Source organism: Mixophyes fleayi, chromosome 4 (assembly GCF_038048845.1).
Source record: "Mixophyes fleayi isolate aMixFle1 chromosome 4, aMixFle1.hap1, whole genome shotgun sequence".
Taxonomy (NCBI): domain Eukaryota; kingdom Metazoa; phylum Chordata; class Amphibia; order Anura; family Limnodynastidae; genus Mixophyes; species Mixophyes fleayi.
The window spans coordinates 203,649,072-203,676,711 of record NC_134405.1 but is presented as its reverse complement, the minus strand read 5'-3'; the positions used below and the strand labels follow the sequence as shown (position 1 = coordinate 203,676,711).

Genomic DNA, 27,640 nt, shown 5'->3' with positions numbered 1-27,640 from the left:
ATGACCACTAAATTTGTGTGGTTGGCAAGAAAGCTAACAATTCGTATGAATATTCTTCATAAGCCTTCACAAGGAGGGCTCAGAGTCCCCCACTTCCTTAAATATTACCAAGCCAGCCATCTCACCCAGTGTGTCCTCTATCATTTACTCCCCGGGCGCAGAGTATGGGTTGACACTGCAGCTGCACTTTCCTGCCTCACTCTTGTGGCTCAAACCTCAGCATCGGTCCGACCTCTCACAGCTCCCCCCTCCCTTAGCATTTTCACTCAGAAGCTGGTCCCACACTGTGACATCATATGAACTAGCTCCTAATGCCTGGCGCATAACTCCCTTATGGAACAACTCTTCCCTCCCTCCTGCCACAATTCTCCCTTTGGACCCGTCGTAACAATAATTTGAGAGTCAGACAGTCAGACAGTCAGACAGTCAGACAGTCAGACAGTCAGACAGTCAGACAGTCAGACAGTCAGACAGTCAGACAGTCTTTAAAATTTTAGTTGCTGTCATCAGACTGGAGCAGAAATGAGGGTAGTATTATTAACAGAAATAGAGAGGGGGAGGTGGGAAAGCCCTGTAACGGGGAAAAGACGATTAGTTCAGTCTTGGAAATATTAAGTTTAAGAAAGCGTTGGAACATACATGATGACATAGTCGAGAGACAGCAGGAGACACGAGACATAAGGAAAGAGGAAAAGTCAGGGGATGAAAGATAGATTTGGGTATCAGCAGCATAAAGTTGGTACTGGAGGCCAAAAGAGCGGATGAGAATACCAAGGGAGGAAGTGTAGAGAAAGAAGAGCAGGGAGAAAAGAACAGAACTTTGGGGAACTCAGACAGGTAATGGAAGAGGGGGGAATGTGGGGTCATGTGCAGAGACTAAAAAGGAACAGTATGTGAGGTAAGCGGAAAAGCAAGAGAGGACAGAGGCCTAGAGAGAATTTGCAAAAGGAAGGAGTGGTTAACCTTATAGAAGTAGCAGAGAGGTCGAAAAAGATAAGAGACAAATGTCCGTTGGATTTAGTAAAGAGAAGGTCATTAGTGACCTTAGATAGAGCAGTTTTGGTGTAGTGGGAGGGAGGGGGGGGGGGACAAAAATTGGAGTGGGTCAAGGAGTGAGTGAAAAGAGAAAGGAGGCGAGACGGTTGTAGACAACCTGTTCGAGAAGTTTGGAGGCAAATAGGGCAGTAATTAGAGAGTGAGGCAGGGTCGAGGGGGGGTTTCTTGAGTATGGGGGAGTCAAGAGCATGTTTAAAGAGAGAAGATTCCGGAGTAGAGGGAAAATTGAGGAGATGGGCATGGTGGGAGCAGGCCTCAAGAGAGGGAGTGGAGGAGATGGAATCCTGTGGGCAGGTGGAGGTGGGTGAGGAGGAGAGGATGCAGACTTCATCTGAGATACCAGAGTGAAGGAAGATAACGTCCACAGATGAGGCTGGTAGGGGAGGCAAGAATAGACTGCTGGGAGATGTCATGACATATTGACTAAATTTTGGAGATGAAGTGGCTAGCAAATTCGATAGAAAGCGAGGAGGGGAGTGAGAGAAAAAGGAATCGAAGGTGACAAAAAGGTGCCAGAGGTTGAAGGATTGGGATGAAAGGAGAGCCTTAAAGAGGGATTGTTGAGGGAGTGATAGGGCAGAACTCTAAGAGGCAAGTATGAACTTGAAGAGGAGGAAGTCAGCATAAGGGGGATGGCCACTGCGGTGGCATGGAGAGGAGGTCCATTGAGAGACACCAAAGGAAGGAGGAAAGATAGAAAAGTTTGGAATCAGCAGTGTCTGAGGGACTGTCAATAGGGATATTAAAGTCCCCCAAGATATGGGAGGGAAGGTCAGAGGAGAGAGTTAGGGAGCCAGGTGGTGAAGTGATCAAGGAATTGAGAGACAGGACGTGGACAAAGGTATATAACAGCAACACGAAGGTGAGCTGGGTGGAAGAGGCGGGTAGAGTGTACCTGAAAAGAAGAAAGAGGGTGGGTTCAGGGGAAGAAGCCAGAAAGAGCAGCAGGGGGAGAGGAGTATGCTAATGCCACCACCTTGCCGGTCCCCAGGTATGGAGGTGTGGGAGAAGGACAAGCCCCCTGAAAGAAAGAGTAGCAGGAGATATAGTACCCCCAGGTTTCAGTAATGGCAAGCAGGTTGAAGGATCTAGAGATAAAGAGATCATTCGTAGAGGTCAGTTTGTTACAGACTGACCTAGCATTCCAGAGACCACAGGATAGAAAAAGAGGGGGAAGAGGAGAGATGTGTTGGGGATGCTGGACTACAAGGGTGTGTAATATTGAGCGAGGGGCATGACAGGGAGAGGAGGTTGGAATAGGACGAGAAACAGAACTAGGAGGGGATCAGTCAGTGGGCAGGGGAAAGAGGAGCAAGAGGTAGGAGAGGAGTGGAGATGGGGCTGATTTGGGGGTATGAACAGGAAAGGAAGAGACAGGAGAAGGAAGGAGTGATGCAAGGAAATAGATTTTGATGGGGGTGGGAGAGGGAGGGGTAACATAGGAACATAAAGAAGCAGAGAGAGAAGAGCAGCGAAGGGGACAGGAGGGAAAGGGTGTGAGAGAATAGGAGGAGAGAGGGAAAGATGGAGGAGGTGGCAGTGAGTCAGATCCGGGGCACAGAAGCAGAGGAGAGAAGAGAGGGATAGGGAGAGGGATGGTTCATCTAGCTCTTGTTGTGTGTTGCCAAAATATAACACTAATACCTTTGAAAAACATATTGTGGGCCAGCTATTCAGAGAGACTACCCTGAACCGTTGATTCAAGATGCCACCCACACTTCTCAAATAGAAATCAAAATCCACTTTTAACCTAGATTATACGTTAATAACAGATTATAAAGATGAAAGAAAATTTATAAATACTGATTGGGACATGTTATATACCGATCAGTCACAACTTTAAAACCACTGATAGGTGAAAAGAACAACATTATCTCATTACAATGGCACCTGTCAAGGGGTCGGATATATTGGGCAGCCAGTGAACAGCAGTTCTCGAAGGAGGAAAAATGGGCAAGCATAAGCATCTGAGCGACTTTGACAAGGGCCAAATTGTGACAGCTAGATGACGGTCAGCGCATCTCCAAAAACGGCAGGTCTTGTGGGGTATTCCAGGTATGCAGTGGTTAGTATCTATCAAAAGTGTTCCAAGGAAGGACAACCAGTGAACCTGCGACAGGGTCATGGGCGCCCAAAGCTCATTGATGCACATGGGTGGGGCAAAGCATAGCCGATCTGGTGCAATCTAACAGAAGAGCAAGTATAGCACAGATTGCTGAAAAAGTGATTGTTGGCTATTATAGAAAGGTGTCAGAATACATCCTGCAGTCCCCTATCCACTGCCAAAAGCGCCTACAATGGTCATGTGAGCACCAGAAATGGAACATAGAACAGTGCAATAAAGCGGCCAGGTTTGATGAATCACAGATTATTTTACATCATGTGGACGGCCAGGCGCGTGCCTGTTGTTCACTTGGGAAAAGATAGCACCAGGATGCACTATGGGAAGGAGGCAAGCAGTCGGAGGCAGTGAGATACTCTGGGTAATGTTCTGCTGGGAATCCTTGGGTCCTAGCATTCATGTCTATGTTACTTTGACACATATCACCCAACTAAATATTGTACAACCCTTTATGGCAATGATATTCCCTGATGGCAGTGCCTCTATAAGCAGGATAATGCAGCCTGCCACACTGCAAAAATTGTTCAGGAATGGTCTCTGAAATACATGACCGAGTTCAAGGTGTTGACTTGGCCTCCAATTTCCCCAGATCTGAATCCGATTGAGCATCTGTGGGATGTGCTGGAAAAACAAGTCAGAGCCATGGAGGCCCCACCACGCAACTTACAGGACTTAAAGGATCTGCTGCTCTTTGGTGCCAGATACCACAGGACATCTTTTGACGGGTCCACGGGTCAGCGGTTTTGGCAGCATGATGGGGACCTACACAATATTACGCAGGTGGTTCTAATGTTGTGGCTGATCGGTGTATATGACTCCCATAATAGGTAACTCTCCCAAGCAAGTCTACAGAACACCTAAGCTTCTTAAAGATCTACTAACTCCAAAGAAACCAAATGGCTTGACATTAAAAAAGCAAATATATCAATATCTGCAAAATACTCCAATAATGTAAATAAAATCCAACAATTCTGACAATAAAACAAATTCTATGATTACATCTTTTATTATCTCAGTTATATACTTGCTAGAATTTTCTTGCAGAGTCTAAAACAGACAACAAAGCAAACTCATGATAGCAGAGCATTAAATATATGATAGAAACAAATTCTGTTTGTAAACATTTCCTATACCACAATGTGAATCCCAAATTGCTAACTGGTAAAGTTATAGCATTAGTGACACTAGGGGGTGGGTTTTGCCTTTGAAAAAAATTGGTTGTAAATATTGCTGTTGCAATGGATTGCTTTGAGGCTGGCCATCCTTTTTTGAGAGTCAAACAGGATAAACAAGGAATCTGCTTCCAATGTGAGAAGTCCTCCTCACATAAATTCGGAGAGCCCTGACCACATCCAAACATTGCATCGAATTCTGTTCAGAGGACGATGATCCCAACTGAAACACTGGAACCACAATGTCCTGGTTCATGTGAAATGCCGAGACCACCTTAAATACGAACAAAGAAATAGTCCGTAGAATTGCTCTATCCTTCCGAAAAAAACAAATATTGCTCACTACATGAAAGGGCTCCCAACTCTTGACACTCTACAAGCTGATGCAATTGCGAGAAGGAAGGCTACTTTCCATGTTAAGAATCTTAGAGCAGCTGAATGTAACGGTTCAAAAGGAGGCCCCTTAAGCATATCCAGTACCAGGAGAGATCCCATTGTGCTGTAGGCGGGACATAAGGCGGTTGTACATGCAAAACTCCTTGCAAAAACGTCTTAATATCAGGCATATCCGCCAATCGAAGGTGAAGAAAACCGAAAGGGCTAAGATTTGTACTTTTAGAGAGCCCAACCGGAGACCCGCATCCATGCCATCCTGGAGGAATGCCAGAGGACAGGGAAGACGAACGACTGACGTATGGCATTGCCTATTCTCACACCATCTGATATAGGGGCGCCAGATACGGTGGTAGACACGAGCCGAAACTGGCTTGCGGGCACACAACGTGTTTACGACTTTAGGGGAGAATCCTCTGGACCGACAAAGACTGGCTTTAACAGCCATGTCATTAAAAGTCAGCCGCTGTAAGTCCCGATATCGGAATGAGCCCTGGAGGAGGTCGTCTCGCACTGGGAGACGCACTCCTTGACATACCGCCATTAAAACTATGTCTGCGCACCAAACTCGTCAGGCAGGGACCACCAGAATCACTGGGAGTCCCCTGTCTTACTCTTGAGAACGCGGCGATTCATGGGTAAGGGTGGAAACAAATTTACCAACCAGAAGTCCCATGGCATTGTCATGATGTCGACGCCTACCACCAGGGGGTCCCTTGCCCTTGCGCAGAATCTTGAGACCTTCCTGTTGTGGCTCGACGCCTTGAGATCCAGGTCTGGAAGACCCCATCTCCGGATTAGTGACTGGAAGACCTTCGGGATGGAGTGACCACTTTCCCGGCATCACTGCGTGATGACTTAGATAATCTGCCTCCCAGTTCTGGATGCCTGGGATGAACACAGCGGAGATTGAGGGAACATGCTGTTACGCTCAGGCAAAGATCCGTGCTGCTATTGACGTTGCACGTGCACTTCTGGTTCTGCCCTGTCTGTTGACATAATCCACTACTGTGGCATTGTCCGATTTTAACCTGACTGGAGAACCCCGATGAAGGGTGTGGGCGCCTCGAAGAGCCATTAGCATGGTCTTCAATTCCAGAATGTTGATAAACAGGGAGGACTCCTGATTTAACCTGAGAAATATAATTCTTATTTTCTCTTAAATCCACAGGAACAATATTTATATAATAACTAATGGTCAACAATATTTTACACAAAGTATAGATTTTGGTGCAATACATTACATTTATTACCTGTTATATAAATATACAAGTCATTGTGTCTGTGTAAGTGTATGCGTGAGTCAAGCTTTACCTATTGTTCCAGGTGTGTGAATGCATTGTGTGTGTAGGGGGGAGAGGCAGACACACACATACACACACACTCAAGCATACATTTTAACCTTCCGAATATTCTTACATACTCTACCACATTTATCCCTCTATCATTTAATTTAATTTATTTCAGTCAAAGTCCAACAGCCATTATTCACTATCCACATTCCCTTCACATGAGACTTTCTAGATGGCAGCCATTTTATAAGCATGGAGCTTCTAGATCCATTTTCTCTATTGTCTGCACTCAGCATACTCTAAACACATGGAATTTCACCTTCTTGCCATATTAAACTACGGCTCATTCCACATCAGATCACCCAAAAAAGAAATTAAATGTCCACCACCCATCTCAGATTTGTTCGAAATTTTTTAGTTAAGCGAGGATGTCAAAACAACTATTTCTGCCAAATATCTCAACTGTCTGACAATTAATAGATTAAATATTGATTTTTAAATTTATTAAATAATTTATTAATCGCTGCTTCTTTATCCAGTTTATTTGAAGTATCACGGTTGCTTATTAAAGAATCACCACAAAATTTGGACCCCTAAGGTAACTCTTCCTTCCGAATCCAAACCAAATTACTTTATCTGCCTCATGTTTTGCGTTACGGCAAAAACGCACATTTTTCGAATAGAATTAAAAACGCTAGGTTCAATCAACATTAGGGATCACATTTTTTGGGGGGGTTTAAAAAAGGTATACATTACTACCACAAAAAAATAAGCAGGTACTCTGTTTCATAGTCGAGAAAAATAAAAAAAAAAATTTCCGCCACACTTTTCAAGAGCAGCATAGCAGACTTTCCAATACCATCTACACGGTTTCTTCACTTTCCTATGAAATACTTTTTGCAACCCCACCATTTTATTGAACAAACTATGCACAACCATTTCCATACACTTACTATACATTTACACTGAACTACACGAAAACAAACGATTTCCATACACTTCTATTGCACAGCATTTGCAATTTTCATTAGCCTTATCCAAGAACTGAAATAGCTCACAATATTTAAAATGGCCGACTTGCTGTGTTAGAAGTTATAAGCACGTGTTTCACATGTGCTTGTAATGGCCTAATTGACTGCCAATGAACAGGGTCCAGTTCTTAAACCTCTAGTAATATGGTTTCAAGTCCACCACAAATATCTATTTTACACAAAAGACATCTATTCCAAATAACTTTTGCAACAGTCACAAATGCTACCATTTGAACCAACAATCCATCCTAAATATAACAGGAACTCCAGGAATTGTTTAGTATTACTGGAGTCAACACATTATCAACCATCTTAAGTACATGTAACATGTTGTAATAGCCTAATTTACTGCCAATGCAACATTCATAGCAACAGGGCCTATTACAAGGCATGCATTGATGTAACACTATCCATACCAAACCAAAATCTTCACAAACTCCATTTTATCTGAACTCAGACAATTCCATTCAAAAAACCTAAAAAAAACTCCATTACATTAGTCAACCCTCTTCCACTCAAAAACGCATTAAACTGTGTTTCCAGACTCACTCACCTATCATTCATTCCATTCAAAACTCCATTATAACATTTTTCCTGCTAACCAGGTTCTAATATAAATGCGAAATGCAAACAGAAGGTGGGAGGGAGAGAGAAAGGGAGGGAGAGAGAAAGGGAGGGAGAGAGAAAGGGAGGGAGAGAGAAAGGGAGGGAGAGAGAAAGGGAGGGAGAGAGAAAGGGAGGGAGAGAGAAAGGGAGGGAGAGAGAAAGGGAGGGAGGGAGAAAGGGAGGGAGGGAGAAAGGGAGGGAGGGAGAAAGGGAGGGAGGGAGAAAGGGAGGGAGGGAGAAAGGGAGAGAGAAAGGGAGAGAGAAAGGGAGGGAGAAAGGGAGAAAGGGAGGGAGAAAGGGAGATTTATTTGGATATTCCTGGGAGACAGTAAAAGGGGCTTGCCAAGCAAATGAAGAGGGAAAAGGGAAAATGAGGAGTTTACAAAAAAAAAAAAAAATACTGAGGCGATGCATCTCAGCAGACTGTTCTGGAGAGACATGGCGGAACCTCGCAGCTAATTGATACCCCCTTCCCCAAACGAGGCTAAAGTTAGCTTCTTATTCGTTTCTAATTCGTGCTCCAGCTTCTTATTCATAAAAGCTTATTTTTAAAGGATTAAATCAATTTGGATCACTGATTTCACATCAAATTAACACTACAGGGGGTCCTTTATACAAAATGCATTAGTATTTCGCCTGACCCAACAAGGTTATGGGCATGAAATCAGGGGGCAAAGTGGGCAAAGTTACCATATTTTATCCATTCGAATAAGTAGCTGCAGTTTCTCAAGGGTTAAATGCCGTTGTGGCAGCAATTTGACAGTGGGAAGCAACACAGGGTGGTCAGTTACATATAAAACATCTGTCTTTTGCCTGACCCAACGCTGTTTTGGGCATGCAATCAGGTGTCAAAGTGGGCACAGATAGCATTTTGAATAAGTAGCTGCAGTTTTTCAAGGGTTAAATGCCGTTGGGAAATTGTGTGTACTGCTGGTGCAGAGTTGGTCCTGAGGCCCAAAGTGCAGAGAACTAGGGCAAAGGTTGGAACAGGTGGTGTAGCAGGGGGTGAGAATTGTGGGGAGATCAATATTGTGGGTGTAAAATTTCCTCGCAAGTCTGTAATTCAAGTAGGTGGGGAGCCTAATAAGGTTTCTGAGGATACTGACACCATGTTTCAGGTAGTTCGTAGTTCAAGTGGAGGGAATCGGGGGGATAGGGAGCAGGATATGCGGGAGGTGGGTGGGATGGAACTAGGTGGGGAGGGGGAGGAAATATATCCAGAAAGGGAGGACCCGGGGGGGTGGGGGACAATTCCTGGGATTGACGGTGTGGTTCGGTCAGGAGAGTCTCTGGCCAGAAGTGATGGTATAGAGGATCCGGGGATAGGGTCAAAGGCCTTATAGGTGTTAGGTAATATAATGCTGAGAGGTAATTAAGGTAATGCCCATAATCTTTAATGATGGCTCCCCAACCCGTACAGTTTGCCACCATTAATGTGACATCTGTGCGTTCCGATTGAGCTCGTTATTTAGCCTTTGATTTTTTTTCAACACGCTTGAGGTTGATTTTTTGTTTTTGCAAGAGACTAGGGTTGGGCACCTCGCAGATCTCCACAACTGCAAACGGGAGTGGAGGCGAGGTCCCTCCTATTGGTCTCTTGCAGCCGAGCCGCACGATGGAGTGGCAGTCCTTTTTTCTGGCATGGTAACCATTCAGCGGATTATAGAAATAAGCATGGGCAGATGTATGGTTATGGATGTTTCCGTAAGGGGACAGGTCCTGAGGTTGATATTTAAGGTCCACAGACCCAAAGGGGCAGGAAATGCCTTTTCAGGAAAATTAAACCTTACCTTTTTACAGGCCGGCAGATTGTCTTCGGGGGTGATTTTAACACCATTGTTAGGCCAGAGGATAGGGAAGGCTCGTGGACATCGCTGGGCTATGATGCAGGTTTTTTAGTTAATATGGTAAGTCAGGCTGGGCTGGTAGATGTGCATATTCGTCACTCTCCAGACCTAGATTTTTTTGTTAAATGGAGCTCTGTCACATAAACTCCAAAGTTGATGGCGGTAGAGTTCTCGGATCACGTTTGTCTTTGCGTGTCTTTGAACACTTCAGACACCCCTTAGAAAGGCAGAGGCCTGTGGTGTCTGAACTCCAGCCTTTTGGATGATGAGGAGGTTAGACAATCATTAAGGGACTTCCTTGAAACCCAAGAAACACCTTTGGACACAGGTTGGGCTAGCCCAGAGTGGTGGGAGGAATTCAAAGGAAGAACTCGGAGGTTCTTTAGGGAACTGGTAGTTCAGAGGGATTGGATAAAAAAAAGAACGTCTGCCATGCCTTGAGAGGGAAACTTGATTTCTGAGGGTGGAGATAGTGGAGAAATCTCCCGGGTAAAATCCCAGATAAAAGAGTGCCAGTATGACCGTTATGCCTCTTTAATTTTGGAAAGAGAATACGGTAAGTACCACTCTCCGGATCCCTACCTGAACTGTAAGAGTTCGGTTGATGCGAAGGAGGTGAGGTAACTGCGCGATGACAGAGGGGTCCTCCGGAAAGACCAAGGAGGTATCTTGTCAGTCGTGCACCCATACTCTGGTCGGGCCTTCTGTCTGAAAAGGTACTTATCAGAGAGAGAATGGAACGGTTTATGAGGTGGGTGTCTCGACTTGGTGGCCATCAGGCTTCTCTTGATCCCTTGGATTCTGAGATATCGGTGGACGAGGTCAGGAGGGCGATTGATCGTTTATCAAATAAGAAATCCCCTGGCCCGGATGGTTTAACCTCCGAGTCTTATAAAGCCTTTTTGGACCTCCTGGCCCCGCACCTAGTGGCGTTTTTTAACGAGAGCTTGGGTAGAGGGTTACTCCCTCCATGAGGCAGACCGCCCTTATTTTGCTATTCAAGGGGAAAGACCAATCCAGGATTGAGAATTGGCGCCCCATCGTTCTTCTCAATTCAGATAGAAAGATTCTGGCGAAGGTCATTTTTAACTGGATTATGGAAGTATCAGGGCCTGTTGCTTTCCACTTCTCAGCACTGTACGGTGAAGGGTCGAAGCATCTTTAATGCTATCCTTGGCGTCCGGGAGGTCGTGGAGCGGTGCAAGGCTGAGAAGTAGGGTAAGTACCTTCTGGCGCTTGATCAATCTAAGGCGTTTGATAGTGTCAATCATGAATATCTGTGGGCACTTCTTGAGAGGTATGGTCTGCCAGTGAGGTTGGTTGGATTGGCTACGTACCGTTTATAGGCTGGTCAAGAGCTTCCCTCTTGTAAATGGTTGGGTGGGTCCTACTTTTGCGGTTTCATTTGGAGTCAGACAAGGTTGTCCCTTGAGCCCTCTCCTCTATGTATTTTCGATTAATCCTTTTATCAGGAGGATTGAGAACGGTGCAGTGAGGGGAGTGCAGCTGACTGTGGATGTTCCCTTGAAGGTAGCGGCCTACGTTGATGATGGCAGAGTCGTCTTGTCAGACAAGGCCGAGGCGCGTGGCATTGAAAATCTAATCAGCGAATATTCTGAGGCTTCAAGCTCAGAGATAAACCAAGAAAAGAGTGAAGTTCTCTGGTTAGGGGAGGAAGGACGGCAGTTTGTCCTTCCGGATGCGCTCCCTCAGGCCAGACGAGAGGTTAAAATCTAAGGCATTCGATTTGGTCCGGGTGACTGTGTCCAGCGAAATTGGAAATTGAAACTAGCAGATGCCGCCTCTAAGGTGGATAACTGGAAAAAGTGGAAGCTGCCCTACAGAGAACGGATTGATTTGATCAAGACTTGCTTGATCCCAATCTTTTTGTATGTCAGTTCCATATGTCTGTTGCCAGAATCATTAAGTGTCAAGGTCAGTTCCTTGTTATTTCAGTTGTTATGGGGGAACAAGTTGAAGTTCATCAAGAGGAATGTGACCTGCAAACCGAAGGATAAAGGCAGCATGGGAATGGTAAACCCAGTGCTGTTCTTTAGTACTGCCTTCTTGAAGCTTCATCTGGGGAGTCTCTTTTTGGAATCTCCCCCTCGGTGGGAAGCTGGCTTTCGTGTTTGGGTGCACCCCTTTCTTAGTTACCCAGAGTGGGTGTATGGAGCGCTCAAAAGGTGTGGGGATTTTGATTTAAGCACTCATTTTATTAGTTAGCGTAGTTGTTAGGTTTTACACATGGAGCACAGTGTTTAGTGTCCATTAGGGACAAAATCCTTCCCTGTAGTGAGGTGGTGGATAGTATTCTACACGAGCTTTGAAAAATAAGGGAAATGGAGAGGGGCTGGATGGATGCTGCGAGCTGGGGTAGACTTTGGCGGGGGCTGAGACCTCCCTAAGCGGTAGCTAACACCTGGCAGTCTCTCCATTTTTGGCTATCTATCCTGTTTTATCACTATTAGATTTTGTGGAAACCCTTTTTTTTTTAGTAAGGTTTACATACATTTAAAGTTTGCTTTCATTACTTGACAGTAAAGAATATGTGGGTGGTATTATAGATTGGTGGCGCGGTTGTAATAATGCAGAGTATTGTGCTAAGGGTTGGCATGTTTCTCTCGTGAAAAGTTTTTGATTTGAATTGTGTTTTTTTGTCTTTTTTTATATTTGTGAAGTGGCGTATTAGTTGTTTTGTGGTGGGATTGTAGTAGAATTGGGTGTGTGGAGGTTTGTTCATATTGGTCCCTTTTACCCTTTGGATTATGTATATAGTCTATTTTATCTTGGAAAAGTGATATTGGATTTATTTTTGTTGCAATTTTTATTAAAAACATCAACCCTTGAAAAACTGCAGCTACTTATTCAACATACTATCTGTGCCCACTTTTCCACCTGATTGCGTGCCCAAAGCAGCGTTGGGGCAGGCAAAAGGCAGATGTTTTATATGTAACTGACCACCCTGTGTTGATTCCCAATGTCAATTGCTGGCGTAACGGCATTTAACCCTTGAAAAACTGTAGCTACTTATTCAAAATGATAAAATATGGTGACTTTGCCCACTGATTTCATGCCCATAACCTTGTTAGGTCAGGCGAAATACTAATGCATTTTGTAGTGTTAATTTGATGTGAAATCAGTGATCCAAATTGATTTAATCCTTTAAAAATAAGCTTTTCTGAATAAGAAGCTGGAGCACAAATTAGAAACGAATAAGAAGCTGGCCGTTTAAGAAGCTAACTTCAGCCTCGTCTTCCGATGTATTATAAACCTGGTCACAGATGCATAACATTTGGACATCCGTATATAGCGTGCACAAATAATCCCCAACCAACCCACGTGTTACCATTGCAACATTCGCGCCAATAATTGTGTGCTTTTCGCTTAGCAACGAATAGGCTAAAAATCAGATCCCAGCATTGGCACCAACCAGGCCATAAAGTAATAATTGGGGGCTTCTAACGAGTCACAGCGTTCATAGACCGGAGGGCCCAAACTGATCGCATACCATTGTCCTTCGACCTTGTATCGCGGACAAGCCCTATCATCCGTCACGTCCCTTTCTCGGTATATCCAGCCTTACCTGCAGCTTTCCCCATCGGCAGATCAATCGCATCACCATTTCCGAAGTTGTCCGCCATTTTGCAGATAACACCCAAGCACCCGTGCACACTTGACTAGCGATACGAAATGGAAGACCCTCCCTCTGCCTGCAAGGCTAAACCTCGCGAGATTCTCAACGACGTCACGGCTCTCGCAGGACTCTGACTGCCCAGCTTTACGAAATAAAATTCAGCTTTGTTGGAAAGTGTACAGAACGGTGGTGTGTTAAATAAAAGACCTTTTGTGTAATTATTAAGTAAATTAAAAATGTATTATTTTTTTACTCGCTTGTCTTTTCGTTATTCATATGGACGCCTTCTACTGCATAATAGTATAAAGCCGTGACTGATATTCATTGATGATGGTTTTAAAAGTTTATGTCGCACTAGTACTTATGTTTCAAGACTGCCACTGTATATCTGTAAATTCTGCTGATTCATTTCATTTCAGTAATTTAAATTGTTGCCAGATACAGGTGCTACCTACCAGTGACATAAACATCATATAAAGGGACATATTTAAGACACATCGGAAAGACAGAACTAGCATCAATTGGTTCACTACAGTCTTGTATAAATCTCGTATAACCTCTTTTGAATTATTAAACTAACACATCACATAATGAACCTGCCCTGACTCTGCCTACTGGGGCCCTTGTGCCCCTCGCTAGCTAAGGGCCTTGTGTCCCCTCTCTAACTATAGGCACTTATGCCCCCTCTACCTATAGGGCCTTGTGCCCCTTTATTGGGCCTAGTGCTCCCTCTCTAACTATGGGGTTTAAGCCCAGCTACCTATGGGGCCTGGTGTCCCTTTATTGGGCGTTATGCCCCTCTCTAACTAATTGGCTTTGAGCCCATTTGACTAGGACCTTGTGCACAGATAATTCCTTACCTATATCTAACTGTGCAAGGGCCTTGTGCCCACTACCAGTGCCACGGGCCTAGTGCCCGAAGTGCCCACAGGCCTTGTGCCCAACCTAACTGCAGAGAATATACTTAACAGCTCTGCGCAGAATTCTCAGCTTGCCTCCGGCGTCTTCACCTCTGGGTCTTCCAGACCCTTCAGATGGCGGCGCTGCTTCTCCTGTTCTGCGCGCATGTTCCTGCTGTCTTCAGGGCAGGGGAGCCCTCAGCCCCTACAAGGGCTCCCCACCGGCACATCCGCCGCGGTCTTCTCGTGGCAGGGTTGCGCCTTGCTCTTACAAGGGAACCCTGCCACTTGCCCCAGCGTCTTCTTACTTGATCGCTCCGGACGTCCCACAACGTCCACTTCTCTCTGCTGCGCCGGCGAACTTCTGCTAAAATGGCGCCCTGTGGCTTAAATAGTCGCCAGCGCGCTGACTTCATTCGGCGCCGTCGAAAGCATGATTGGCTCGCCACAGCGGCAATAATTCGGAGCTGAGCCAGGATTGGCTCTCCTATTCGGCCACTGATTGGCCAGCAGGGGGAGGTGAGCCCTGATTGGTTCACTTGCTCTCTGCTGCCGGGACCTGCTGAGAAGAAAGAGATGTACTCACCGGCGATGGAATGCAGGAACGGTGAGCTGTCTTCTTTCTTCTGTCGTTCCAGCTTCACCCTGGAAAAGTTATTTTTAGAATCAGGATGCAATTTGTTTATCCAAACATGGTTTTAAATGCAATTCAAAGCTAACAATATTTACACTTATCTGTGATATTCTATAACTTGCTGTAAATTCCTGCATCTCATGCTGTTTACAAGATTCAGAAAGATTTGAACACTATGGACAAAAGGTCACACACTAACCTCTGCTGGGCCTTTGGCCAGAGCAGGCATTTGACACTTCATCAAAAAACTTAGGGCCTGATTCATTAGCGATCGGCTCTACCGTTTTTTGCGGATGTTACGAAGATAAGGAAATTCCAGGAAATTCTGTAGCGTATTATAAGATTTTCTTAAGTTTAGGTGACATTCCATCGTAACTCCACTTAAGAAGTTTTGTGACTACTTAAGAAAAAAGGGTTGGGAATGGGAGGGGTTGGGGTCTTAAATAAGTTAAGAAGAGTAGGCGTTATTTGTACTGACTTACCTCCGGATCTGTCGGATAGTTAAGTTGAGTTTTATCTTAACTCAAGCAGCTAGCTAAATAGCAACAATAAACTGTTCTAAAAGCATAGTTTGTTTAAAACGCTCACAACTAAATATGCTCAACATACATCTTAATACACTTCACATAAAATATTTTTTTTTGTTTTAGAAAATTTATTTTATATTTATATGAAACATTAAATATTGTGTAATTTTTTTTAAAAGGAACCTTTTTTTAATTACAACCACCATTGTATTAAATTGCAATGTAAAGTGGTAGATGTGTTAACAGGTAGGTGCTGATATTTGGGGATTAGGTTAAACCCGGAACTGCCAGAATGCCAGAACGCCGGAATGAGTCAGCTTACTATAGGGCCCTCTGCTGCTTGGTGTCTTGAGTAAAGCTTGCTGTGTTTTCTTTGCCTGTACAGTGCATTTTTGTGAGAGTTTGCAAAATAAAAATTATATATCCATATATTACCCCATTCATACTGCACCAAAATCCCGGGTTTTTGCCGGGGCGAGCTCAAACGACCCGGGTCTTGGTGCAGTATGAATGGTACAACTCAAAAATCCGGTTTGCACAGAAAACAAGCTGATTGGCTGTCTGCCTGTCTCTGGAGGATGATCTCATCGGTGGGAGCCCCTGGAAGATTCTAGAAGGAGTTTAGGAGAAATGGTGGAGTGCAGATCAAGCTGAAGCAGAAGCAGAGTTTTTTTGGAGAAAATTGCTTTTATTTCTCTGAAAAAGTGTGTATTAACAGCAATTATGACACACTGGATGGAGGAAGAGGTGCGTGAGCTGCTGAATGTCAGAGGGGAGGAAGAAATTTGAAGGCAAGTGACTGGGACTGTGAAGGATGCCACAGTGTACTGCAACATCGCCAAAATACTCACACAACGTGGCATAAAGAGGACACAGCAACAAGTCCTGAACAAATTGAAGTCCCTGAAGAAGCAGTACACTAAAGTCCATGACCACAACAGGCGCAAAAGTGGCGCTGAAAGAATGGACTGGCCCTTTTATGACCAGTGCAATATGGTCTTTGGACATTCTCCTCTGACAAATCCAATTACACTGTCATCTTCTAGCAATGTGGATGCGGCTATACCAACACCACCAGAGAGCACACAGACAAGCGAGACCGCAACCATAATAATAGAAGATTCTACAACAGATGACACCAACATTTCTTTGGACGAACTGAACGATTCACAGCCATTCCCTGCTGCGCAAGTCGTTACAGATACTTCGCAAGAAATGCAGCCAGAACCAGTGCCGGTGTCAGAGTCTACGCCAGGTCCCAGTTTACGCTCCAACAGTAAGTATCTTTAATAATCTCACATAATAACCAACTATATATACATACCAATATATCTACATAATTGGCAAAAAAAAACAAAAACTGTATAAACATAACTGCCAAAAACAGAGAAGTATATCAACAGAAATGCAAGCCAAATACCAATATATCTACATAACTTAAAAAAGAGAACTATATCAACAAAAAGCCCAAAAGACAAATATAATGCACTCCAAAGTATTAAAACATTAACACGCATATGTTGCAGTGCAAAACTACTGGGCAAGAGGGAGGAGGCCTCAAGCACATATCAGTTTACAACACTGCTTTTTTGTTCTGCCACATTATATATTCTAATGTATGTTTTACTGTGTTTTTTTCTACGTACAGTTTACAACGTTCCTAAAAAACGCAAAAGGCCCAACAAAATGGAGCAAGCAACTAAAACAATGACAACTGTCATGATGGATCAACTGCGGGAGATGGAGAGCAACATGAGGGAACACGAGAATACACAACTGCAGCGTTTCATGGACAATGAGCGGGATCTCCAGGACTCTTTCCTCATGCAAATCATGAACATGCAGGAACGCGTGTTACGTGAAAATCGTGAGTGTATGATGGGATTCATGGACAGACTCCTCTCACGGGTGCAGGCACCTCCTCCAAGTCCTTACTATTATGACGGACATTATCCTATGTACCAGCGGGGGCAAGCCATAGGCAACAATAACCCTCCAAACCCGGTACATTATACACAACATGCTCAACCTATGGGTAACCCCAACATAGAATACCCACCTGGTAACCAAACCACTCCACAACCAGAAATGCCACAATATCGGCAATTGTAATATTCATGTTTTATGGACAAATGTTTAACAGTTAATTTTTATCATGTATGTTACGTGTGATCTGGAAACACGCCGTTAGCTTGACATATTACGTAAAAAGCAAATTTGCACTTACTGTATGGGCACATTTGTGTCTTCTGTTTACTACTTGTGTATATATATTTTTTTTTTCTACATGCAAGTAAGCACTTTTGTATTGTGTCATTTTATATTTTTGTGAAGAGACATATGAGGAAATATGTACAAAACAAAATACAATATGTGAAATAAACATTTTTATTTACTTTTACATTTGTGTGGTACATTCAAACAAGTGAGGTCAAATTTTCAGCCAATGAAAACTGCTCTGGTGATGACTCCCACAAATTGCCAGGGCACAGACTTGTGCAGTATGAATGGGGTCAACCCGGGAAATTCCCGGGTCCGAGGTGCAGTATGAATGGTGTTTCTGAGCTGGGACGCTCCGAGCCCCGGCAAAAACCCGGCTTGAAAAACCCGGGATATTGCCTGGGTGGCAGTATGAAATCGGTATAAGACTGGTGGGAAAATGCCTGAGAAGATAAAAACATAAGAACAATTTGTTTAAGACTTACAAATTGCAGAATACGCATAATGTATCATTAGCTTATTGTATTCATAATTTACTGTCTTCTAATTGGTTGTTACGCTACTATAGTCTAATTGTCTATGAATGTGAAAGTATGTGAACTATTGAGGAAATATTGGGGCTGTAATTGTTGTACCTCCTGTGTGATATAGTATAGTATGGTATATACAGGAGATGATATCAAGGTTTCAATAATTGGTCCTCATAGAATAAGACAATGATCCCAAATGCAGAGGTTTTCATAATTATTGGTGTTGTTGTCCTAGCATTGATGTTCATTTGTTTTGTCTGTAAGTACTGTGCAGTGGGGTTAACAGCTGTTGGGATTGTTTAAACAAAGCCATAACCCTTATTGATTAGAGGTTTATTTTTCTTCCGGTGACTACAATATTACAGGCTAAAAAGGTGCTGCAGTATCTAGCGACCCAAAGGTATCTGAAGAATAGCTATCTTCAGATGGGGGCACAGGTTAGCAAGAAAAAGGGACTTACTCCCAAATACATATTAGGCTGTAGGGAAGGGAAGAAATCACAGGTGGGTCTCCCAAAAATATTCAAAAGGGCAGGATTTCCCCCTGACTGTACTTTAGATCCAGAACAATGGCGAAGGTTTATGACTAACAACAAGGTGGGAATAGCCAAAGAAGGAGTTGATATTTGTGGAACTATCAGTACTACTGCCAGTTGTGATCAGTGTAATCCAAGGACCTTTTCCTTGGAATCCACATACCTGTTGCTAAAGCTTATCCTTGGGAAGATATACAGCACAATGGACAATCCCTTCTATTGTGAAATAAGTGACATATAACACTTGCCGAGTGCACTGTGTATTTTCTCCCCTATCCGTACAGTGTGAAAGATATTTTGAGGAAAGATTTTGTATTTTGTTGTCTAACAATGTATGTAAAATTGATAAAAAGGTTCTTTGAGTATGCTTCAATATGTCCAGAGTGGTGAGTGATAATAACACATTGAAATTGTCTTGTATTTAGTTTAATGTTGGGACTTGCAGTCCCACAGCAGTAGGCTATAAGATATCAGCTAATTTCTCTCTCTCTGTATGTGAGTTTTGTCTCTGTTTTGTGTGAGGGAGATCCGTGATAAGTTCACGCTGTTTGTTCTCTGTATTATAGTGCTCTGTAAGGTAGAGGTGTGATTTAGTTTAAATAACAATGTTTCTCTGTCTTGTCCGTCTTTTTTTAAAAGAGACATGTTTCAAGGTTGAAAAAGTTGTACATTCATTGCTTAATGATAAGCTTTTGAAGAGATACAAAAGAAGTTTTAAAATCTTTGGTCCATCACAAGAGTGTAAATAATGTACATTATCACTAATATTACTAGTGTCAGAACAAAACTGGCTGGGATCCAACAAGCCATTTCTGTATTTGAACAAAATAATTTTGTTTCTGAAGTTGAGTAAAATAGCTTTCACTTTAATGAAGTTGAGAATTGTGGGAGTCAGTTTTTACATGCAGATATTAAAAGCTGTTTTAATCTGTTTAAAAATGGCGCTGATGAATGTTCACAGAAATCAGGAGGGTTTGTTATGCCCATAAGACATGTTACCAGATAAAATGTCGACTGTGAGCGAGAATTGTGAATATATTTGTACTTTCAACACAAAAATCACAGAATCTGGAAATATGTGTAAATATTTGGTCACGGGAGATTTTGCTGAGAAAATGTTGAGTGATTTACAGACACAATGTGAGGTGTCTAACGAGAATACTGTTGCTTTTAATTAGAGATGGTCACTGACCCCCATGTTTTGGTTTTGTATTCGGTTTTGGATCTGGATTACCTTCGTGTTTTGGTTTTTCAAAACCACCCTTGCGTGTTTTGGTTTTGGTTTTAGTTTTGTTTGGTTTTGTTTTGCTATTTTTGAAAAAAATACAATTTTTTTGGTCTATTATAATCTAATTTAGTGCTCCACCAGTTTCTTAGATAAGTGAGGTAATTCTAAAGCTAATAAATTATGAAAAAAGACAGTTTAATCCCTGGTAGGCCTTCCTTAATTCGAACACTTGTCTGCAAATTATACAGACAAACCTGGTTGTCTACCTCCTCCATCTTTGAATATTGGCAATGTAGCCATCGTCTTTGGGTGTATATAACACCCTACACTTGTAGTTGAATATTAAAAAAAGCAGCCTGCACAGACTGTGGAACTAGAAAGTAAAATTAAATGGACCACGGTAGTTTGGTGGCTATCTATGCCCCCCCCCCCTCGCCCTCCACTTGTAGTTGAATATAAAAAAAGCAGCCTGCACAGACTGTGGAACTAGAAAGTAAAATTAAATGGACCATGGTAGTTTGGTGGCTATCTATGCCCCCCCCCGCCCTCCACTTGTAGTTGAATATAAAAAAAGCAGCCTGCACAGACTGTGGAACTAGAAATTCGAATATACAAAGAAATGGACAAAGGCAGTTTGGTATCTGTCTGCATCAGATTCCCCCCCCCCCATCCACTTGTAGTAAAATAGAAAAAAAAAACAGCCTGCATAGACTGTAGAACTAGAAATTTGAATATACAAAGAAATGGACAAAGGCAGTATGGTATCTGTCTGCATCAGATCCCTTCTCCGCTAGGAGTAAAATAGAAAACTATTCAGCCAATATATAATCTAGAATATAAATAGAAATTGAGAAAGGCAATTTGGTATCTGTCTGCATCATAATCATCAACATCCTCATTAGCGCCCTCGTCACCTTCACAAATCTCCCCCTCATCCTCTTCTATTTCCAAAGTGGCATCCTTAATTTGTGTATCAGCGGCTACACTCGGGCTGTTCAGGTACACATCAGCAGAACTGCTGAAAGGGCCCTTCTTTATGGGTACACTAACAGAATGCTCACGATTAGACATACCACTGTTGGATGGACTCTCCACAGGGATTGGTGTCATTTGTGAATCAGAGCAAACATTATCCTCTAATGCCTTATTGTTATCTTGCAGCTCGGCTTTGACGCGTAACAGTAGTTGTGCACCAATTGTAGGCTCGGTAACTTTTTGGGATCTGCCACTAATAGCCAAAGGTGAAGGCCTCATTCTCTCTTTGCCACTGCGTGTGTAGAATGGCATGTTGGCTATTTTTTTTTTATCGGCACTTAACTTTTGCTCAGTAACACTCCTTTTTCGCTTCAACACAGTAAATTATTGAGGGGTTTTGTTTTTTGGACTGATTTCGAAACACTGTATAGTTTGACATCGCCTTGCCCAGATGACATACTGGGAACACTAACATCAGGACTGGTGACAGAACCTGGTTGCTCATTCTGATCATATGTGGACTGCTTTGAATCCATTCTGAGCGCAAAGCACTTGTAGTTGTAAAAATTATTTGGTAAGATACTGCTGACAGATATGACTTTTGACAGCCAGAAATATTTATGCACAATTATGGGGGACACCCCAAAAGCACCGGGGAGTGCTAAAAATTATTTGGTAGATACTGCTGACAGATATGACTTTTGACAGCCAGAAATATTTATGCACAATTATGGGGGACACCCCAAAAGCACTGGGGAGTGCCAAATATTAAAAAAATAAAATAAACCTCTATCCTCTCTTCTCTAGCGATTTTTGTTACAGCAATTGGAATAAGAATATTGTATTCTCTGTCCTTGCTCTAATCAGCCTGTGACTACACCCTGCTCTCTCCCTCTGTCAAATGGCGATGGACTGCTGTGGAGGCGTGTATTTATAATCTTGAAGTATCGCGAGAACCGAGCCACGAGATCCGACGACGTCACAATGACGTTCGGCCTCGATTTGGATTCAGAGCGGGCGGGAGAGTACAGAGCTACTCAGCTCGGTACTCGGATACCCAAAGTTCGGATGGGTTCGGTTCTCGGGGAACCGGACCCGCCCATCTCTACTTTTAATATGGCTGAATGCTTAGAAAGTTTTCTGGGGGCTGTTGGTGATGAATGATTGTTTCTTCCTGGATTTCAATGGAGTCATTCAAGGAGGCTGTACTAGGCGATGATGAGAAAGGAGTGGCTTTAAACGCCCAGGTCACGTCTCTTTGACATTCCCTGTTTGTGAGATTAGGAACTGCCCCTTTTGAGGAAATCATTTTTTCATTGCATGGAACGCATAGCTTCACAGTTAAGGTACAGAGAGAAACTTTTAAACAAGTGTCGTATTAGCAGCTTTTCACTGCACAAAAATGTTTACTGGTTATCCGATAATGGTGTACAAGCGTATTACATGCAATAACACACACTAATGGGGAAATGTGAATTAATAACAGTTACTGTAATTCCTAGTGAATAAATGTTAATCTCTATGCAAAAGATTTTTTTCTTCACAGAAGCTCTCCAGCTACAAAGCACTCTTTTAATCCAGAATGAATTTATCCAACTTCCAATGAATAGAAGTTTGCAATGTTTTGATCCACAGCTACAACAAACATAAGTAGAAACTAATCAAGAATTTAAATAACGTAGACTTTGCTGAGTAATGACTACTGTGTTTTTAAAGAGAAAAGGAGAAATGGACTAATATAGTTGAATATGAAATAGGGTTTGGGTTTGTTTTTTGTTTTGTTTAAGCCAAAGTTTATATCAGATGGTTTGAAAGAAAGTAATGCAATGTAATTTCAAATTTTGGTAGATAGCAAAAGGTTTTTATTTTTATCCTCATAATAGTTTTTGAGTCAATCAGTGTAATAAAGATATTCACTGCCCTTATTTACTGTGCTATAATCGTCATATACTGTAAATACTTCTTGGTATCATGGGTATGGTAATGCATTGTTGGGAATTCAATGTTTGTACATAAATGAAAAAAAGATTTAAGACTTTATGAGCTATTATCTGTGCTCCTTCCGGATGATAGCAAGCTATTTACACTCTCCTCTGAGCAGAACCCAATGTTTAACCAATTTTAAGCTGAAGTAACTTCAACGCCAGCACTGGCTTTGCCAGATTATGACAAGCCTTTCACATTATTTTGTCATGAAGTCAGTGCACATGTACAAGGGGTACTGACACAAATACATGGTCGCAAGCTAAGGTCACTTGCATACTACTCTGCACAATTAGACCCAGTCATACGAGCAGCACTTACTTGTGTTAACAGTAATAGCTGCAGCTGCTTTAGTGCGTGAAAAGAATATAGATACTATGCTAGGGCACCCAGTAACCGTAATGGTGCCACATGCGGTAACAGAAATTTTAAATCAAGCACAAACAAAACACTTCTCAGCAGCCAGACTTATCAAATATTAAGTAGCACTGCTAACTCCCTGTAACGTTACACTTAAGCGGTGCATAATGTTGAATTCTGCTGCCTTTTTGCAGCAGGTTTCAAAAGGTGGGAGAAGTACCTGTATATATTGGGGTTACCCTAGGGATTTGGGGGAATTCAATCCCAGCTTGAACAGGATGGGAAAAAATGCAAACACAAAATTTTTCTGAATATGGATGTATAGAACTAATGAAACAAGGATCTTTGGTTTTATCTGACATTAAAGATACACCGCTACCAAATGCAGACATCTCACGTTACCACATAGATGGTGTTTCTTATACAGGGTGTGCTATAACCACACACACAGAAATAGTGATTCAACAGACTCTACCGAGTCACATGTGAGCGCAAGATGCTGAATTAAAGGACCTGACACTTGCATGCATATATGCAAAAAGAAAAGGATTAAACATTTACACTGATTCAAGTTATGGGTTTGTAATTGCGCATGATTAGGGCCCTATATGGAAAAGTAGGGACTTTATGGGTTCAGAAAGCAAACCAGTCAATATGCTGAACATACCAGGGCACTGTTCACTGCATTCCAGCTGTCCTCCAAACAGTGATGAAGGTGAAGACACACACAGAGATACTACCCCCGAAGCTAAGTGAAATAAACTGGTACACCAGGCCGCACGAGAAGCCACCATAGCCCCAGTACCCCAAGGGGAGTCTATTTACATGGTGACCGCCTGACCCCAAGTTTGACCGAACCACACTCCAATTTATGCAGAGACAAGCAACAGAATGAGAAAAAGACTTGGGCAAAACATGGAGCACTAGAAGTGCAAGGAGTGGTGTAAATTTCAGTGTTTGTGTCTGCCAACAGTACTTTATCCCTGTCACGGGCACTAGGAGTTTTACCCAGAATTCACCAGGTGTAGCTACACTTACCAGAAGTGCGGACCTCTGGGTAGTGTGGTGAATCAGTGGAACCATACAGTAGAATAGAGGAAAGGAATGTCAATAGTATAAATGCTGAGTCTTGGCACCGTGGAACTGTGATGGTACAGCAGTTTAGTAAACAGAATAAAAAGAGGAAAGAGTCCATGGGCTAGATTTACTAAGCTGCGGGTTTGAAAAAGTGGGGATGTTGCCTATAGCAACCAATCAGATTCTAGCTTTAATTTATTTAGTACCTTCTACAAAATGACAGCTATAATCTGATTAGTTGCTATAGGCAACATCCCCACTTTTTCAAACCCGCAGCTTAGTAAATCTAGCCCCAAGTGCCTTAGCACACCGGTAGCATATAGCAGGCCAGTACTTGATAAATGGATAACGTTAGGCAAAGACCAATCAACAATATAGTAGAAGAGTCAGCGACTTGCAGCTACAATACAGAGGCACTTGTAGACTTTAGTCCAGCTAATAGGTACCATACATAGTAGTAGCTATATCACAAGGAAACATGAATGGTCTACAGCTTGTAAGTTTTACGACGGATATGTAGAGAAGACTTGTCCAGCGCAGGTGTGTAACAGAATAGCGTGAGTGGTCTGCAATTGGCAAGTTGTACCACTGATGTGAAAGGAAGACTTGTCCAGGTGCAGGCATGGAACGGAATAACGTGAGTGGTCTGCAATAGGCAAGTTTTACCACTGATGTGTAGAGAAGACTTGTCCAGGTGCAGGCGTGGAACGGAGTAACGTGAGTGGTCTGCAATAGGCAAGTTGTACCACTGATGTGAAGGGAAGACTTGTCCAGGTGCAGGCATGTAACGGAGCAACGTGAGTGGTCTGCAATAGGCAAGTTGTACCACTGATGTATAGAGGAGACTTGTCCAGGAGCAGGCAGGTAACGGAGCTAGCGAGAGTAGTCTGCAGCGGGTAAGTTCTACTATTGGACAATCCCAAGCCCGATGAGGCGGAAGACGTTCTGACTGGGCTTTATCAAATACATCAGCAAAGGAGTTGTACTGTGGAGGAAGACCAGGTGGACAAGGTGTTATAGATGATTTATTTATTTTCACTGGAACTACTTGAGTCAAACATCTGTGATGACAATCCAAACCCCAGGAAATAACTTGCGGAACATTCCAGTCAATCTGTGGAGAATGGAGTTGAAGCCACGGAAAGCCAAGTACAATAGGACTAGTAGTAACCGGAAGAACTAAAAACGAAATTTGCTCTTGATGTAAAGCCCCGACTTGAAGGTTTACAGGAATGGTACGTTGAGTAATAGTTCCATTGATAATTCGTGAACCATCTATGCTCGTAACAGCAATAGCTGTTTTTAAAGGAGTCAAAGGTAAAGACCACTGACACACTAAGGAACTTGAAATAAAACTCCCAGCAGCTCCAGAGTCCAGAAGTGCTTGCGATGTAAAAGACTTAGTAGAAGTGGAAACAGTAACAGCAAACGAGCAAACTTTAGAATTCAAAAGGTGTGGAGAGGATTCCAGGGACCCCAACCTTACATCTCTAGAACAGGTTAGGGCCTCGCGTTTCCCGACTTTCTAGGGCATGAGTTCAGCAAGTGATTAGGATCAGCACAATAAATACAGAGCTTATTCTTCAACCGTCGTTCCCTCTCTTCTGAAGTCAATCTAGAACGTCCTACCTCCATGGGTTCCACTGAAGGTAAGGGATGACGAAATCGAGAAGGCAGGCGACCCGATACTTTAGGTGAAGACTCCTTTTCGGAATTTCTTTCTCGGAATCTCATGTCCACTCTGTTGCACAAAGATATCAAAGCATCCAAAGAAGATGGTAACTCTTGGGAAGCCAGCACGTCTTTAATCTTGTCAGCAAGACCTTGCCAGAAGGCAGCTATCAATGCCTCACTATTCCATTGGAGTTCAGAGGCAAATGTGCGAAATTGAATTACGTACTGTGCTACTGAACGGGATCCTTGGCGTAATTGAAGAATACTAGAGGCAGCAGAAATAACACGACCAGGTTCATCAAAAATTCTTCGGAAAGTTGAAATGAACATGGCACTATCCTCCAGCAGGGGGTCATTTCTTTCCCACAAAGGAGAGGCCCATGCCAGAGCCTGTCCAGAAAACAGAGAGATTAAATTGGCCACTTTAGAGCGATGAGTAGGGAAATTTTGAGGTTGGAGCTCAAAATGAATAGAACACTGATTGAGAAAGCCCCTACAAGCTTTTGGATCTCCATCAAATTTTGAGGGAGTAGGCAGGTATAGAGTAGAAGCAACAGACACCTGGGATGGCACTGGGAGAGAAGAAGACTCCGGGGGATTATTAGTAGAAGATTCATTTTGCACAGGATCTCCCTGAGAGACTAGAGACTGCAAACATTGAAATAATTGTTGCTGACGAGTATCTTGTTGTTCAACCCGAGTAACCAGGTACTGCAGCATATGCTTAGCTGTTGGTTCCGATCCTGGGTCTGTCATGGCTTGCTCTTACTGTCACGGGCACTAGGAGTTTTACCCAGAATTCACCAGGTGTAGCTACACTTACCAGAAGTGCGGACCTCTGGGTAGTGTGGTGAATCAGTGGAACCATACAGTAGAATAGAGGAAAGGAATGTCAATAGTATAAATGCTGAGTCTTGGCACCGTGGAACTGTGATGGTACAGCAGTTTAGTAAACAGAATAAAAAGAGGAAAGAGTCCATGGGCTAGATTTACTAAGCTGCGGGTTTGAAAAAGTGGGGATGTTGCCTATAGCAACCAATCAGATTCTAGCTTTAATTTATTTAGTACCTTCTACAAAATGACAGCTATAATCTGATTAGTTGCTATAGGCAACATCCCCACTTTTTCAAACCCGCAGCTTAGTAAATCTAGCCCCAAGTGCCTTAGCACACCGGTAGCATATAGCAGGCCAGTACTTGATAAATGGATAACGTTAGGCAAAGACCAATCAACAATATAGTAGAAGAGTCAGCGACTTGCAGCTACAATACAGAGGCACTTGTAGACTTTAGTCCAGCTAATAGGTACCATACATAGTAGTAGCTATATCACAAGGAAACATGAATGGTCTACAGCTTGTAAGTTTTACGACGGATATGTAGAGAAGACTTGTCCAGCGCAGGTGTGTAACAGAATAGCGTGAGTGGTCTGCAATTGGCAAGTTGTACCACTGATGTGAAAGGAAGACTTGTCCAGGTGCAGGCATGGAACGGAATAACGTGAGTGGTCTGCAATAGGCAAGTTTTACCACTGATGTGTAGAGAAGACTTGTCCAGGTGCAGGCGTGGAACGGAGTAACGTGAGTGGTCTGCAATAGGCAAGTTGTACCACTGATGTGAAGGGAAGACTTGTCCAGGTGCAGGCATGTAACGGAGCAACGTGAGTGGTCTGCAATAGGCAAGTTGTACCACTGATGTATAGAGGAGACTTGTCCAGGAGCAGGCAGGTAACGGAGCTAGCGAGAGAAGTCTGCAGCGGGTAAGTTCTACTACCGATGTGGAGAGAAGACTTGTCCAGAAGCAGGCAGGTAACGGAGGTAGCGAGAGTAGTCTGCAGCGGGTA

The 27,640-nt window shown here is 43.1% G+C and overlaps 2 protein-coding genes across 3 annotated transcripts in view; one reads left to right on the top strand and one right to left on the bottom strand.

Annotated features, from left to right (window-relative positions):
* The window catches only part of ZNF346 (zinc finger protein 346), a 72,490-nt gene extending 59,240 nt beyond the window's left edge, over positions 1-13,250 (bottom strand). For both annotated transcript variants that reach the window (XM_075209151.1, XM_075209152.1), the window contains exon 1: positions 13,106-13,250. In XM_075209151.1, coding sequence (XP_075065252.1) covers positions 13,106-13,163 — 58 coding nt within the window. In that variant the 5' untranslated portion in view covers positions 13,164-13,250. The remainder of the gene's footprint in view (positions 1-13,105) is intronic.
* Positions 13,251-15,898: 2,648 nt separating this feature from the next.
* On the top strand, positions 15,899-17,551 carry LOC142150054 (uncharacterized). The gene is made up of 2 exons (XM_075205302.1): positions 15,899-16,492; positions 16,865-17,551. Exons 1-2 carry the CDS (start codon positions 16,180-16,182, stop codon positions 17,326-17,328), a joined length of 777 nt encoding a protein of 258 aa, XP_075061403.1. The 5' UTR covers positions 15,899-16,179; the 3' UTR covers positions 17,329-17,551.
* The last annotated feature ends 10,089 nt before the right edge of the window (positions 17,552-27,640 follow it).

Excerpts from the sequence above, each read along its gene's own strand:
- LOC142150054 (XM_075205302.1), top strand. The coding sequence starts at position 16,180 with ATGGACTGGCCCTTTTATGACCAGTGCAATATGGTCTTTGGACATTCT. Across the intron at positions 16,493-16,864 it reads TCCCAGTTTACGCTCCAACA|TTTACAACGTTCCTAAAAAA; the intron begins GTAAGTATCTTT and ends TTCTACGTACAG.